The sequence below is a fragment of the Plectropomus leopardus genome, chromosome 12 (assembly GCF_026936395.1).
Source record: "Plectropomus leopardus strain MGB_pleo_1.0 chromosome 12, ASM2693639v1, whole genome shotgun sequence".
Taxonomy (NCBI): Eukaryota; Metazoa; Chordata; class Actinopteri; order Perciformes; family Serranidae; genus Plectropomus; species Plectropomus leopardus.
In genome coordinates, this window is record NC_142187.1 from 5835364 (window position 1) to 5853491 (window position 18128).

General features: G+C 38.2%; 1 protein-coding gene across 2 annotated transcripts in view; it reads left to right on the plus strand.

The window, feature by feature from the left end:
- astn1 (astrotactin 1) overlaps positions 1 to 18128 on the plus strand; it is a 513900-nt gene that overhangs the window by 70248 nt on the left and 425524 nt on the right. For both annotated transcript variants that reach the window (XM_088085587.1, XM_042497522.2), the window contains exon 4: positions 14302 to 14483. In XM_088085587.1, coding sequence (XP_087941713.1) covers positions 14302 to 14483 — 182 coding nt within the window. The remainder of the gene's footprint in view (positions 1 to 14301; positions 14484 to 18128) is intronic.

Consider the following 18128-nt stretch of genomic DNA (forward strand, 5'->3'; position numbering starts at 1 on the left):
TCCAGAAAAATTACTGAGCCTTTTTAAAAGTTGAAACTAAATATTATTGTCCATTTTTCTTAAATATTTACATCCACAGTACTAAAACTTAATTAGCTCTGGGAGTGCCACAGACTGAAAGGGAGGTTGGAAAGTATTTACAGACAGATGCATTCTTATTTAGTCTTTTCATGGGAATTCCTAGCTATTCCTAGCAAATAAACTCATATCATCAACCTTATGTTTCACATTCATCACTAAAATTCAGAGCCAAAGAATCAGCCCATGTATAGAAGAATCATCAAGCCAGTTAAGTAAATCTGTAATGCATGTTACCCAGCAACAAAGACTTTGATGACACTACTTACTATTAGCTTATTATTAGCTAACATAGGCTAATGGCACTAGATCAGATCTAGATAAAATTGGGGACATCCAAAGAAGTATTTCACCTTAAGGCATTGATTTACTTCCTTTGTCACATAGCCTGTGTTCTCCTTTGCTAACATTTGGTCATCTTGTCACTTTTTTGGTAAGCTAGCAAATCGGCAACCTAAAAAAGTTGAAAACCTAATTTTTGCCTTAAGATTAACTCTACACGAGACCTCCAGCCTTAACTATAACTTACACTGTTTGCAAGGATGGAATTAAATTTCGCTCCCTGTACTGCTGACAGGGCTGCAAGTGCAACTAGAACTCTGCCAGATTTCCAAATGACTTTTGCCTGACTGCTGATACCTACACTCTCAAACTGACAGTCTTGACATTGTACTATAAAATATGTACAACTTAAGAGTGATACCATATTTTGACATAGATGGACTTCATTTTGTCCAACAGCAAACATCTACTTCTGTATTCTGATATGGTAAGGGTTAGTATCTTCCATTAATCAATGCCCAGACCAAAGATACAAATTGCAGAAAAACACACATTGCATAACCTGTAAACCATGTATTTGACATGCATCGAATAAACTGATAATATTGTATGTTATAATTAGTCCAGTTTGCCTGATTTTCCAAGATTAGAAACAAATCTAGCGAGTCAGTCAGCTACAGCATTGGAGGCAGGGCCTGTTCATTACTTTGAAAGTTGCTTAGCGGTGCATGAAAAAAAAAAAAAAGCACTGACCTCAGGAGTATATAATCACCTGACACTCTGCATTTTGGGGCCCATAGAGTAAGTACATCAGAGACTTCCGCTGGCTGAGCGGCTAACTTCTGGTTTAGCGCTCTGCTAACTTGAAAGGGGATTAAAATGATTTGAACATGCTGCTTTTTTTTTAGACTTTCCAAACATTATTGGACCAAATGGATAAACAAGTCATTTTGCAGAGGGTTGTGACGCTAAAAAAATCAATAGATAAAATGCTGATATAGATGCCTTTTTCACAATGAAAGCTATGGAAAAAAGACCGATCCGGAAGTTATAATTCCGTGGTTTGGCTATTTAGTCAAAATGACTTCAGTCTGGCAATGTGCCAGAAGGTTTGCTGAGATGGTCATGGAGCTTGCCAAAGTGTGTACTGCCATGTTTGGCAAAACCACCCCATCCTCGTGAAATACTAAATTTTCAGAGTCAGTAAACATCCTGTAGTGCGATGAGTTGAGCAATGGCATTTTTTGCCAGTGTTTGACAGCATTATGTATGTATGCTGTATTTAAATTCTAGCTAGGGTTGGCACCATTACAGAGGGACATGCTAATAAACCTCAAAGTATTACTTGTTTATATGTTTCAAGGGGAGGCATATCCTAAACACCACTCAGATGCATGATATGTTGATTAGATGTCCCAAAATGTCTAAGTAAAATCATCAGACTCTGTGTCCTTTTTTAATAAGGACACAAGCAAATTGAGTCTTATGTTTAATAGTGTTGCCATCTGTTACTTGTAAGAATACATTCTAAAAAAGCAAAGAAAAACATACAAGATGCGTAATGCCAAAACTTCAGTAGAGCTGCTGCCCCTGAAATGACAGTGAAGCCAAGCCGAACAGGCCTCAGCTATGTTTTGAGGATAAAAGAATGAAACAGGTGTTCAAACAGAAATCAAGGTTGTAAATCATCACTGAAATTTGACCACATTGTTAAGTAGAGCATTGGAGGTGTTTTTTCCTCTCCATATGTTTATACTGTGAAATACACATATTGATGTTTTAGTAATCTGTGATGTATAAGAGGAGTGCTTGACAAGAATACAAAAAAGGAGCGAGAGTGACCTTTGCTCTTTATTCTGCTCTCTTCAGCTCTTCTGAAGTTCCCTTGTATTTGTAGTTGTGTATTGGGAAGTTGGCTGTGGAAATCAATGTCCAGACTTTAGTAGTTACTCATTATGTTTTCTCTTTAAAGGCCCTTAAAACTCAGTTTTTTGAGGGGGGTAGCTTTATTTGTTTTTATTTATTTATCTTTTGGAAAGCAGCTGAACAGACCACATGCTGATTACAGATGGAGCCAAATTAAAATTCACAGCACAGTGCATCATTGCCCTGACCAGCCTGTTGTCAGGCTCGGGGAAACCGGTTTCTATGCTGTGTTGAGTAATGACTCAGCATAAGATAAAACACCTTGAGCTGTACAAATCACCGCATGGGTCTGCCCTCTGTGTTGGCTGATGATCAGCACATACTGAAATATGTTGTAAGGTGAAATCAAACTTAAAAGGTAACTCTTAAAATCCATTTACGGTCAAAGGCTCAAAAACACACCACTTATACAATATATGCCCTGATCCCATGCTCTTTATGAATTCTATGCCAGGTTTAAATATTTACTGTGGTCACAAGGTCACAAAATATAAGGATTAGTCAACATTTTGGAAAACATGCTTATTTATGTCTTCAGTGTTTTATATTGCTCAGTATAATGGGAGACACAGAGAGCTAACAGCTAGCCAGTGTGTTATATCTTAGTCTTTTTAATAGGTACACAAACAGGAGTGTAATAACTAACATTTTATGGGAAAACAGATTTACCTTTTTAAAAACAGCCAAACACAACATTGCTGGGCAGCTATATCCCATCAGTGTTGTACAAACTGAAATTATATTTTTCATAAAAGAACAATTAATGATTCCTCAACAGGTTTTTGCAAAAGTAGAATAAATCAACACATAATTAATCATATACAAGTGTTGCTACACATAATAGTAGTAATAGTAAACCCCAAAGTACCCATCTACCACTTCTCCTGCTCACTCTATGCAGACTTTCTCGCTTATTATATCATGGCCTCTAAGCTTTAAAAAACACTGCCAACCAGTGCGTGTCATACTGTTGCTAAAGGGTGCCTCTGTGTGTCGATATCTGATGCCGAGGGCCCCTGATCAAGTATCGTTATTTGATGAGTTTAGAGTGAGACTTGGTATTTTTGAAAGTTTTTGTAGATGCAGAATTTCTGATACTTTTTGTAAAACTAGCAAGAATTCCTATACTTAGAAAAGTCAGTACGCATACTGCATTGAAAGTGGAAATGTGTTTCTTTGTGCAGGTTAGTATCTGTTACATACTTTGCACCTAGATTTTCTATACATATCATCACAGAAGTTGTCCGACCGTGGCTGCTCAAAATGTGGATTTCTCTGTGAATTGATTCGGGCCAAGACCTTTAACTTGTGTTTACCATAGCTAGTGATATCAGCCAGACGCAGCAAGACAAAAATCAGACCCATAGTATACACTATGTATGTTTTGTATGTGCTACGACAAAGACTGCAGCTTCAGTTTACCTTCTTGATGTTCCTTTCTTTTATATTCAATATATTTTGCACTTTATGAGGTGGTGTGTTACCATAATCTGAATAATCTCATATCCCGTCCCGAAGAATCTCAAATATAAAAGCTGAGATGTGCTGATAAAACAGTATGTGCTATATTGTGGTCTACCTTCTTGAGTGGTAGTTTTCATGATTCATTCAAGCTCTGTTTCCATGGGGATATTGAAAATATTTTGTCCATGCCACGCATGTGAACAGACACATCCAAGAGAGAGATATAAGATTCATATAAATCATGTATTGCAGATAAGGGCCGGGCTGCACCTGCGCTTCTGTGAAACTCTTTGCCCACATTGTTTGCTTTAACAGCCTAATGCAAATTTTTCCCTTAAAGATGCTGTAGAAAAGACATCGTTAAAAGGTCACAATACATATTTAGATCATCATGTATCCACTAAATATACAAAATGTAAAGGTTTCATTAAAAAATGTAGAGGTTTTGTTATGTGAAAGTCATCCCCAACCCTCTGTCGAGGCTAAAACGTTGTGTTTACTGTGTGAAATGAATACTTCACAGCCCCCTCAGAAATCAGCCTCACTTTGGTGTAGTTAGAGGACAGGCTTGAAGGACAACCTCCATGTGTTCACATTAGAATAATGATCTGGAAATTAGTACCCTGTCTCTCCTTCCCCTCTTCCCTTCTCAGCCGCTGGGCTCTCAGCTCAAGAATGTCGTGTTCTATTTAATAGGCGTTTATTGCTGCTAAGTTTGGGGAATTCAGAATCAACAACTCCAAAGTAATTTCTGCTTATCGCCATGCCCTCTGGTGACCGCGTGATGTGACGATTGTTATCGTCGTCTTGGTGGAACAGAGTTCAGGGAGAGAGAATACACTGGTGACGTTTCAACCTCTGTGAGAGGAGACTCAGACACAAGCTGCATTCTGTGGTGAGATTCCGATTTAGAGGTTTTCTATTCAATTTATCGTTATGTATTATTTATATTGATAGTGTTGATTTATCGGTTCATTTGAATTCAAAAATCTCCATACCAAAGGAAAAGTTCAGATGACAAAAAGGTCTCAAGATTATCTGCAGTTACAACAGTTTTTATGAAAAAAAAAAAAAAAAAAATTCAACTTTTCAATGCTTTGAGCAAAACAAAAGAAATAGGAGTCTAAATTGAAACTGGAACTTTCTGGTCATCCTCCACAAGTAAGAACATCAATCTCATATGGTTGGCTTCACTTCCAGGTACTTAATTATTTATTAACAGTTTTTTTTTAATCTTATATATATATAAGATAAAAAACTGTTAATAAATATATATATATATATATATACATATATATATATATATATATATATATATATATATATATATATATATATACATATACATATACATATACATATACATATACATATTTATATACTTTTTTATATTTACTGCATCGCAATCAATTAAAATATATGGGAGGATTCCTTCCCTAAATGCATCAATTAATTTTTGGGAATGGGCATGAGTACTTATGGATGAGTACTGTGGACTTTGGTATTTGTATAAACTATAGCAATAACCCCCCATGGGTAGAATTCTTTTTCATTGTAGAGTTGCATGTAGTGCATTGCTTCAGCACAATAGTGTTTCTGTTTATCACGAGACTACTGCTGCAGGAGTGTGAGCTCCGAACTCACAGTCCTGCAGCCACCTTTCTAAGGCAGCCACCGCACTAGCTGTCATTATTTGCAATCGAAGGCAACATAGGCGTGTTATGCGACCAATAATCGAAAGGCAAGCCCCTTATACATGGGAGCGGCCACGTATGAGGGATTTCTGGAAGGTGATAGTCCACGCTTTCACAGAGGAATTTTGGATACAAAACTTCAAGATGATCCGCTCAACTTTTGAAGAGTTATGCAATGCAATAACACCTCCTGTAGTGCCTGCTGCATCACGAGGGAGCAAATTCCTGCCAACATTCTTTGTTTAGCATAATTTGACCTAGAAAAGTGAGAAAAAAGTGTTTCCATTGCAGTTTTACAAAATATGTTTTCTTTTTCAAATCACCTGAAATACCACTTTATGGGAGTGGGAAAACTTTTTGGGGATAAATGGGAGGTTTTTTTTGGGCAATTTTAAGGCTAATGGAGACCCGCCTATAGAGAGAGGGAGAGAGTGCCCACCAGGTGTGTTGTCCTGGATGGAAGTTAGTCCATCTGGTGCAGCATTAAAGCTAGTCCTTCCATTTTTTGCACCCTTGCAAGCATTGGTCTAAATTCACTAAATATTGTCCACACTACCACTCTGAAAATATTTCAGAGGAGCTGTAGCTCTTTTGAATGCTGATAAATTGTTGTGTAACTTTGTTAAGTCACTGTTGGGTCAAACTCTGATAGCAATTATTGCAGTAGATATTCATTTATCTAAAAGTGTTGATGAGGTCCAGGAGCAGGCTTCACATTATTGGAGAGACCAATTAAAAACACGTCAACGAGAGATTGCAGTGAGTTGCAGCAGCAAGCCCGAAGATGACGTCAAGACTTTATTCCATTCACCTCTACTGTGTCAGCAGAAAACTCCAAGACACAAACCTCATATCCTGGACAAAAGAATCCACAACCTACATGCATAGATCCCACTAAAGGTTAATTATGAAATGTTTGTTGTAATATACGAACTGACCAGTTAATACATCACTGCAGTGACAGCAGGCACAAAAAGAGCCTGGTGACATTGTTAGCAGCAGGCTGTAGCCTCAATGTCCCAGCGGGCCTGTATGAATCTGATGCAGCTCCAGTTTAACACTGAGCCCCTCATCTTATCCAGAAGCACTCGCCAATAAGATGGATGATTTTATTCCACCACTGACACTTCACTGTGATGTTATTGCCTGGAACAGAACAAAACCTCCCCACTGGGTGCTAAAATCTGACAGTGTTATATATTGCGGGATTCAAAAAAATGTGCACAGCATGTCCCTAAACTGCATCAGACACTACTTTACCGTGATTACTTTATTTGCATTATGCTGTGCTAATCTTGCCACAGTTAGTATCAAATCTTTTTTTCTTTTTAATTGTAAACCCCCCTGTGAGAATTTGCTAATTACATGAGTTGTGCTTGCATAGGCAGAGCTTCTCTTGTTATGCAGACTGGTTTGATTTCTTTTGAAAACATGGTAAAAAAAAATGAAATGACCAACCTGGCATGAAATGTCCTAAAAATTTGTTTGTGCCAACGAAATTACCTATTATTAAGTTTATAAAACAAAACAAAATTAAAAAAAATGGGAGGATTATTAAAAAAAAAGATTTTTGGGCCATTTTGTTTTTAGTTGATTGTTGCCTGATGATTTTGAAAGAATTCAAACCAATTTGCTCAGCTTTGAAAGGGTTAAATCACTGATTTCTCAATGGGGTCTGACTTTAAAGAAAGCAAAATCCCTTTTTTTTCCATTGGAAATCACTCACTGACATTAAGGTAAGGCAGTGAAAATATTCTCAATATAACGTACAATAAAACTGATATTGATTGTTTAAGTTGAGAGGGGTTTTTTGTGGCTAAAATCCGTTTTGTTGTGGACCCCATCCATAGCATTAGAATGCTTTAATTTCATGTCAGACTACAGGCTGCTTCTCTAAACCAGGGCCATGCCGACTGACATCTACTATTTGTAATATACTTTGTATGGATAAGTGCTACATACAACCCCACTTCAAAAATATCTGAACAATCCCTTTAATGCAGAGTACAATCTATGTACATGCAAGCAAAGATTCAGACAAAAAAAAGTGCCCTGAATTCTTGGTGATCTATCACATTCTAGCAGTGCAAGTGCTCTGTCAATCAATTAGGGAATGGAAAAATGCTTTGTGCTGCGCTCTGCGGTGGACCGGCCCACTTGTTTATGCCTGGATTAAAGATTAGGCTTTCAGAATGCTTAAGATAGATGCTACGTCAATTTAATTCTAAAGGAATTGAAACTCTTATAACTAAATGGTTCGAGCCAATCTGCATTCAGCGGAGGTGCACTAATAATGCGGCCTAATCAGATTACTTTGATCCATTTTAATGCTGGTAGGTGGCCACTTTCCACCACTCCCTGAATCACCTCTGCATTTTCTTTCTTCCCTACTTATTCTTTCTTTTTTCCTCCATCTTTCTCTCCCTCCTGCTTTTCTGCTGGGTGGCACTGTACAGGGTCCTGCGCAGCCAGGCGGCGGTCTCATTAATCCCGCTCTCATGGCAAACTAGTCCCCAGGGGGAGAGAGAGCACACTTTTTAAAAAGTGCCCTGTCACACTCTGGCACATCATTTGCATTTAGGTTAAAACCAGTCGGGACTCTTAAATCTTATCTATGGGCAGAGGGAACTCCCTCTTCACTGCGGCATGAGGGCATCACTTATTGTCAAGCCAAACCTTGTTATGCTTCTCTGTCTCTCTCACACACACACACACACACACACACACACACACACACACACACACACACACACTGCTCTGTCACAGGAAACGAATGAAGTGTTTTGGTTTGTAAACAGGTTATAATCTATATAAGGGTTATGGCTATTTTCCAGCATGCAAGTGTTTCGTTTAGAGTAATCAGTGTAATGGGCTGTCTGACAAAGGAGGTGGTGTTCGCTCACACGGCGGGAAGTTAAGTGCAAGCTGGGACTGCATTGTACTTTTATGTATGTGCAATGTGTGCACAAAATATTAATGGTGCCTGCTCTTAGCATGAATACTTAAGCTAGGTAAGTGCTTACATAGGTGATGCACATAGAGCAAGAGAGCAATTTACATATAAAACGTCACTTAGCTACTTTAGCGGAGAGAGATGAAAAGAAGCTCTTTCTTGAAATAACAAAGTCTACAGGTATATCAGGTCACAGCGTTAGTCTCAGTGGCTTTGAATTAGATGCTAATAAGAGCATGGTAGCATGTTAGTGTTAACATGTTGAGTTTAGCTGGAAAGATTTTTGTCGTGGTCTCCATCTTAACCCTTTGAAAACTTGGCAAAAAATTGCCCTGATTTTTTTCAAAAGCTTGAGAAGAAGGCAATAAACAACTTAATAAGAAATGGCCCAAAAAATTGCAAGAAATTAGTAAAAAGTTACAATAAAATTACCTGATAAGTAAGTAAAAAATAAGTAAATAAATAAATGGAGAATTGTTTTAAAAGAACAAACAAAACATATTTTCAAATATATATTAAAAAAGAAAATGTGGGACATCACTCACCTAGTTACTCAATGCCTTTATGGTCATTCGAACGTCATTCAGTATCACACCAGAGGTGAACAGTGGGCTCCTGGATGAAAGTGTTTGTCTTGAAAACATGTGGTTAAAAACAGCAATAATTCTGCAACATCATTTTAAAGATATAATTATAAAAAAATAAAGAACAGTTTTATGACATCTTTTCCCTTGCTTCTTTAAAAATAATCCTCTAAATCTATGAATTCTTGCTATTTGCAGGACATTCTTACCAAGGTGCTCATTTTTTCAGCATTTTTTCATGAGAAATCAAACCAATTCGCTCACAGTTTAAAGGGTTTAATACCTGTGAGAGACAACTGAACGCAGCACAGAAAAAGTGATGTTGATCCAGGTTTCAAAGGGTTAAAGAATAAATTACTGACACAAATGAAATGTTGCAAACAAATAAAAAAATAACTTAAGGCTGTGAATCAATGTGAACCACACTGTGCAGGTGCAAAGGTGGTGTATCTGGACGCATGTTCCTGAAGTTTCACCCACTGTGTAAAAGCCTGTGATCAGCACTAAAATCTTGCTTGCAACTACATCTTAGGCAGTAGTGAGTGTAATTCTGTTGTGTAGCATGGGGTTAGCTTGTGTTTATATATAGATCTGTACACACAGCCTTGTAGTGATAAGTAGGTTTTGTGTATTGAGAGCTGGATGTCTTTCATGCTTTACCTCTGCGCTGCTTTTGTCGCCTTACCCTGGCTTCCCAGCCCTTGTTGTTCCCGTCCTAATTCTCGTCTCCCATGCTAACACAAGTGCCTTTACTTATTGCTGGAGTCACTCAGTTCTTGGCTTTTTTTTCTTTTTCTTTTGATCAGGCCTATCCTCATTATTATTTACAGGCAGTGATTTCTCCCTGCAACCGCATCGCTGCGCCGTGGCACGAATAAACCGGCACATAGTATGGACTTTGATCAATTATGGACTATTCGTTAATGGACTGTGTCCCTTCAGCGCACTCCCACCATCTTTTTTACTCTGCATTGTGCTTGCACTTCTCCTCTGTTTGGTTCATTGTGACATCCGTGTGTAAAATGAGCTTAAATTATTTGATAGCTTGTAAAGCAGTGGAGCTGGCACAATATATTTGGGTAATGGATTTGTGTATGGCACTGGGTCATGCTCGCAATCAGTGTAATAGTCTGTTTCATAGCAAAGAGTTCAAAATAGTTCCATAAATATTGTAAGGATGTGCACTAAGTACCATCCTGCACATGGTATAGCGGCATTAAACAGGACCTGATCTGACCTGCAAATTCCTAATTAGAAATGTGATAGGGAATAAAGACTTAAGCCACCAACAATGGAAATGTAAACTGGTAATAAACAAATGTAAATAAACTGAAAGTTAGATAATGTAGCACAATATCACTTGTATTGTCGTCATAGTATAGCACGTCGAAAAAAACAGCAGAAAAAGTCAATGTTTTTAACAGTGGAAAAAGTCATAGTATAGCGTGTTGATAAATGCCATAGTATAGCACGCTGAAAAAAAGTTGTAAAAAAAAAATAGCAATAGTAAGTAAGTGATATTAAGGAAATTTAGTATTTAGAAAAAAAAATACTCTCAAACCATTCATCTCTGTTATGGCATCTCCAAGTTCTCCAACATCTCGGCTTTCTGACAATTCAGTTTTCAGATAATAGATTCTATCTTTAAATGTTTTTTTCAGTTTTGCCAAGGACCTCTTAATCTGTCATTTTATCTGTAAATTCAAAAATCACAAAGTTTGGCTAACATTGCAGTGTGATGGTTTAAAAGTTACATATATTCAAAACTTAAAAAATATTTCTGTCCTCCCTTGTCTGTCCTCAGGCAGAATTGTATTACAAGTAGCATTCACAGTCCTTTTTTCAATGTCACTACATTGATTTAAAAACAGAAATGTGGCCCTTGTGTTCTCGGTTGGCCCTTTCTTTGGGTGTGATGACAAACCTGAATGTGCATCTTTATACATTATATGAAGGAGGAAGATAAGAGGCTGTCCACTCTCCACACTATGTGAAAAACTCATTATTCTGCTAAAGGAGGTATTTATATGTGTCATTTCTGCATATTAACCCAGGTATTTTTTCCACTGTAGGAAGCCTTTAGGACCACGGTTATTTAATACCAATCATCTCAGGCCTATTATATAGGTGCAGACTATTGGTTTTCATATTTGACATTGTAGGGCACACTCACAGTTTGATCATAAGAGGGTTTCAGCAACACGCACAAAAACAGGGCTAAATGACATGCAAAGTACTGTGCTGTGTACTATCATTGGCAGCCACCATATATGGCAAAGAGACTGCTATTTAATAATATTTATACCTAAATTTACAAATTTATTATTGCGTGAATGTAATACATTTTGATATATTTGACACAACAAAATTATCATTCTGATTGCTGCTTTTATTTCAAAAGGGAGATTTCTGAGCAGAAAGTCATATTGAATTGCAGGCAAGACATTTCTAAAAGTACAGATGTTACTTGTTCCATTTTTTTTTCAGCTCCTTATTGAACATTGTTACTGGTAGTGTTTTAACCTGACACCTTCTGGCAGCTTTGTAAACTTACGTCTCTCAGTGGCTTATCCTAACACCACGTATGATGCCTTTTGGAGTTGGTGTTTGAAGCCAAAATCACTGACCAAGGGACGGTATTTGACTGGATTACATGGCTTTAGTCTATTGTCCTTATTGCTGAGAGATTCCTCATAAGAGGTTTCTGAATCTCACCTGCACAACCTTATGTCCTTTTGTTGTTGTATTTCTGTTTTCTGTTCTGTTTTTTGCAAATTAAAAAAAAAAAATCTAAAGCACAGCCAATGAACCAATCAAGACATCTAAGCAATTTTGCACTTCTTTAGGGTACCGTAAGGTTACTATGCGTACTAGTGTACATCACTGTCGCTAAGGCTAATGGAGCTCCTCAAGGACTGAAACTGTTATGTTTCTGATTTCAACAATTTAACCTCAGACAACACATGATTTGATCTTGACTTGATTTATTTCAAACATGTAAAAAAGAAATTTGAGAAATGACTGCGCAAACAAGCAGACAGACAAAAACAGTAATATTTATAGACAATGAAAAACACGAAACAAAAGAAATGGACAAACATCTGACGTGATTTACATATTCATAAAGGAGTGAGAAGAAGTTCAAAATTGATTTAATCCCACCCCTTCTCTTAAGTCATTGAATTTTAATTAACCTGCTTCCTTATTAATTTAAACCTGTACTCTAATTACTGAAACATATATGCATACACTCACATACCCCAAATCAAATATCTAGTTTTTCATTATTATTTACCTAGTGGTGACAACATCGTAAGTTTTTAAATTAAATGTTCCCTTTAAATTGTAAACCCCCTCTCGATGACTGAATATTTTTTGAATATCTAATGGTTTAAGGGCTATGACCGTTGGAAGTTATTGATTTCTTCAACATATGGCCTTCTTGCTGGTTTTAAGATATCTTTGGGTTCTCTGAGACTACATACTTTTGAAAAATCTTGGCATGTGACATTATACTCTTCTGTTGGCAGATATATTAGCTTATTTTAAGTAATATTTTCCCCATTTTATTGCCTCTTTTCCTTGTATTTAGGAGCTGTCTTTTTGCAGGAAAGGGCATGTATTTCATTACAGCACTAGCCCATTGAAGTGGCTTGTGAGTAGAGTTGCGTTTTGGAGTCAGTGTGGAATCCCTTTTGCACTTTCAGTGATCTCTGTTTCGATTTATGTCTTCTAGTCAGCACTCTTACCTCTTATGACTTATGAGCCTGATGCATCTTTGCTACTCCTCAAACTTACATAACAGAGAACCACCCATAAAGCTCTGTCATGCATTTATAATGTTTTCCATTTCTGCACTGTGTGTGTTTTGGCGACGTACATCACTAATATTTCAAACAGCGAGGAGTGCAGTGTCTGAGGAACTGAGGTATGACACAAAGCACAATGTTTCATATGCTCGGCTGCTTCCAGAAAATCGCTGTTTACTCATCTTTATCTTTTGAGTTTTATCATTTCTTGGGATGTTTGTTCTTCCTAACATGGATATAAACTCTTGCAGCTGATAGAGAGGTTTTTGGTGTAGGCAGAGGTGATAGCTGGCACTGGCCACTATTTATTTTATGTACCCTAGCACCTTAACTGTTTGTAGAAGAAGTATAAAATAGTGACGGTTAGGAATTATCATAACTTTAAGCTAAATGCTAACATCAGCACAATGAGATGCTGACAATGTCAATGTCAACATTTTTTACCAGTTGTAGAGTGAACAGTGTTTACCACCTATGCTCAGTGTTTTAGCATGCTACATTTTGCCAGTTGGCACTAAACACTTAGTACAGCTGACCCTCTAGCATGAATCACCAAGGACAATAGGATAAATCATCTGGGAACCAGGAACGTCTGACATAATTTGTGCCATCCAAGTCATCCAATTGATAGTAATATATTTTAATGGGTAAGTGAATACATTGGCCTGCTGATGAAACTATTTAAAATGTCAATGGACCATCCTCTGGGGTGCATACTGTAGTTATCTGTCCATAATGCCATGCTATTCCATCTGGTAGCGGTTGAGATATTTAACAAAAAAATCACAAAAATGTCAGCCTCGTGGATACATTGAAATTGGAAATGGGTCACCAAAATCATAATGAATTTTCCTCAAGGCACCATGAATGTTGTAACCTTATTTCATTGTAATCCATCAAACAGCTGTTGACATATTTCAATGAAAACCAAAAATATCAACCTTTTAGTTACACTACAGGAAATGTTGGGGATCATGAAAAAAGATAAGGATGTGTCATCAGGGGACTATGAATGTCAGTACAATATTACATAGTAATCTATCAAACAGCTGTTGAGATATTTCTAGGAAAAATGAAAATGACCGTGTGGTCACACTGAAGGAAAAGTTAGGGATCACGAAAATCCTAAGGAATTGTCATCAGGGAACCATGAATGTCAGTACAAGATTCTGTGGTTATCCATCAAACAGCTGTTTGATCTTTCATTCCAGACTAAAGTGGTGGACCGACAGCTAATGTGGCTAAATGTGTGAAAGGGCACCTATCCTGGTTGACAGATGCAAAGAAATCTGGACAAAATTATCCGAAAAACAACAGCATAAACTCTGTTGTATCCCATTCATATGCTAAATCTTATTTATTGAAATGAAACCAACACCATGAGATGTCTGTCTTTCATGGTTAATTAGCCAAATTCCAGTGGATCTCTTTCATGATTTTGGCCATTGTTGCGAGGAGATTTGTAATGCCCTCTCATTTAGCCCCCTTTGTTTGTCTGTTGTCTCTGGCAGAGATCTCTGGGAATTCAGAGGACATCCCTCTGGTGCGCTGGAGGCAGCAGTGGCTGGAGAATGGCACTCTGCTCTTCCACATCCACCACCAGGACGGCAGCCTGAACCTCCCGGAGCCGACCGAAGACCCGGCCAATGATTCTGCCAAGGAGGAGCTTCGCATCCTGCACATCTCTGTCATGGTAAAATTTCCTGCTCTGGGGCCGACTGTTCACAAAGCAGCTAATAATGGAAATGGTTTTGAAGTCTAATATTACAATCTTATATTTTGACATGTTGTCAAAAGAACTTTTTAATTGGCTAAAATCTTTCTTTTGCAAAATTAAAATGATAAAGGAAAGAAATTGCTTTTCTCTCTTGCTGTTTCATTCAGATGGAAACACATGAAGTTATTTAAGTGTTGAGTTATTTCCCCTGAAGCTGAAACACTGTCAAAGATATCATCTCTGAGATAAGATAACATATCCCATCCTCTTGTTTTTGTTTCCCTGTGTATTCCAAATGAAACAGCTGACTGCACACTTTTCTCAGAGAAAAGGTTTTAGAGAGCAGATAAATCCTGTAGATGACTGTCATGGTACAATGGCTGCTTTAGAGGCAAAAATGCTTCATTTACAAAATGTCTTACATTTGTCTCACCGGTATAATATCTCTAAATTGTCTGAATGTACACGACATTTCAGTCAAAACACTTTTCGAAAAAAGCCCTGCCACTGTCACTCCACTGGCAGATTTGTTTAAAATGGACACATATTGAAGGCATGGCATGCACATGCAGCCTGTTCTTCTGCAGCGTGCCACAGGGCCCAGACATGTTCCACCAACACGTTCTCATCACAAGTCATCACATATTGCCGCTTTGTTAGTGGACCTCCACGTCTACATTTTACGCTCTAGGTATCCTCCTGCATCTGCTGTGGATGTTTCAGGATGCCACAACCAGGACATGGTGAGATTTACGTTCAGGTAACAAAAGAACTTGGAAACCACTGTCAGAACATCAGCAAAAACACATTGTAAGGAATAGGAAACAAAAGCATGTGGTTAGGTAACAAAAACACGTGGCAACCAATGCCGGGACAAGAATAAAAAACACATTGTTAGGTTAAGGTACCAAAACAAAATGGTCAGATTTAGATAACAAAAGCGTGTGACATCCAACGCCAAGAGGACAACAAGAACGCACGGTTAGGATTGGAAAATACAGCCACATGGATAGGTTAAGGTAAAAAAAAAAAAAGTACTTGGCAACCAACGTCGGGACATCAACAAAAGGACATAGTTAGGATTAGGTAAGAAAAGCACATTGTTAGATTTAGATAACTAAAGCTTGTGGTATTTCATGCAGGGATGACAACAAAAGCAAATGTTTATTACAGCTGCATGGTTAGGTTAAGGTAAAAAAGTACTTGGCAACCAACGTTGGGACATCAACAAAAACATATAGTTAGGATTAGGTAACAAAAGCACATGGTTAGGTTTCAACAAAAACAAAACAAAAGCATGTGGTTGGGCAGGAAGAAAAACATCAGGGTTTTGCTTTTAATTCAAGTGAAGCAAACACCCGGCTGAAAGTCTGGGATTTGTCTAACTCATCCTTCCAACTACCGTAGAGATTTTCAAGCTCTTTTAGCGGCATATCATGGGAACATGACAAGTTCCATCTGTCTACCTTAACAAAGTGACGCAGCCCGGTGCAATATCATACCACTGCAAAAGGTGGCTTTTTGCTTTTGTTTGACAACAAAATTGCTGACAAAGCAGCAGTAATTGATGACTTCGGAATGAGAATGGGCCTGTTCAACACAGTATGTGGTCAGGAAGTGGTGGACTCCTGTATTGAAGCTGTGGGTTTCCTAGTAATTAAAACATAAAAAAATATATTTTTTTACTCTTTTTTTATCACAACGTGATTTTTTTCATTAGACATTGACTATAGGTGGCGAAAATTCAGTATTTTTGTGCAGATCATACATTTGTAAAGTTCCACATTTCAGTTGAAGAATGTAGATTTTTGCATGCCTGCACTGTATCAAACCTTATCTGCTATGGCGGCAGAGTCGGAAATGAATCCTTAGATCTCACAGCTTTCTCTTCTTGCCTGAGGAAATGTATATTTATTAGATCTTAGATATGCCACACCTACTCCCAATGCCCTTTTCCAGCCCAAAGACATTACAACCGTGCTTTGATGGATGATTTGTATTTTCAGACATTGAAAGCATATTACAGTTGCATACACAAATGATTAGTCAGCTTGGGGACGACTTTTGCCAGCAGCTACATCAACTAAACGGAGGCAGGGAGGCACACTTCGACACCTGCTGACTGTCCCCAACCTTGAGACCTTGAAACATATAACTGTCCTTGACTACCCTCTGCATGTTTTACATGAATTAGCAAACATCAAGCCAATCTACTGGGCGCACAGGCTTGAGTGGTGACAACATTTTTATGTGGAAATGAGCTTGCACAAAGGTTCTGCTTCTTACCTCTTTGATTTCCCTCTAATCTCACATTTTTTACTACCCGCTCTATCTGCGTTTCACATCCCATCAACCTCAGGTCCGTGTCTTTGTGCTCCCTGCTCTGTTAATTCCTCATGCTGAAAGAGCTGCAGCGGCAGCGCTGCCACAAGGGTGTTTTCATGAAGGTGTGGGTAGAGAAGGATTAGCATGCAGATATGAGCAGACCGTGACAACAGATGGAAGCGGTGTTGCCGCTGTGCTGCCCAGGCCCCGCTGCAGCTTGCCACCCTGCTGGAGGCCCCGACCTATAAATCCAAAGCCGTGTCACTTGTTCAGCTCCTTGTGGATACAAAAAAGGTCCTGTGAAGGCTGCTTTATGGGCTTTTTAGCTCAGCCGCACACCTGCCACTGGACCTCTTTCCATTGTGTGTCCTGGGAGACTGCAGAACAGCAGCAGTCAGCACAGGTCGCACTCTTGGAGACGAAGAAAGCAGTGGGATACAGCTGTGGATGTCTCAATTGCTTTAAGTCTCAACATCTTACAAAGCCTTTTGGGTATATGCTTATGCAATGAGCAGCTGGGAGGAAACAGGAAAACAGCATGAAACTGAAAGTAACTCAGGTTAAGTTCAGTTAATCTGCAGGTAATATTAACATTGTTCCAACCAGAGTAATTGCTGAACTCTGGGAACAATGCTTTAACAAAGTCCAAAAGGGCAACCTTGACAATGAGACAATGATCATGTCAGTTTTTGCATGTCACACTGTGCAAGATTAGTGTTTTAAAACCTTGGCTGCATGTCAGACTGTATGATATTAATTTGAGGCTATCAGGTTTTGCCAAGAATCTTGATGCTACCATTCAGCTTTAAAAAAAACTTCAATAAAAGCAGAGGCATGTCATCTGTCTTGCCTAAATCTTATTAAAAACTGGCACATGTCCTGCTGATTGGTTGGTTTCTAGAAGTGGGTTTTAACAGTGTGAGAATTTGGCCCTTAATTTCTGACACTGACTGAATTTTGCTGGCTGCAGGTTTTTGGGTTTTTTTTTTTTTTGGTTGCCAAAGCTCTGAATTAGTTTGACGTGTCACTATACAGTCAAGGACCATGGTTTTGGAGTGACAAAATTTTTAGTTTCTTTCATGAATGTCAACCTTCATCACAGCCTAAAATCACTCAGTGTAAAATGGCTGATATTTTGAAAAGATTGTAAAAAAAAAAAATAAGAGAAGAAGGTAGAACCAAAAGCAACCAAAGGATGAGTAATAACCTGGTCTTGCACATAAAAACTGTGTATGCACAGCTAGGGCAACTATGGTGGGCCAAAGTTGAAAAAGACATACCCATGTGTCTTGCTGT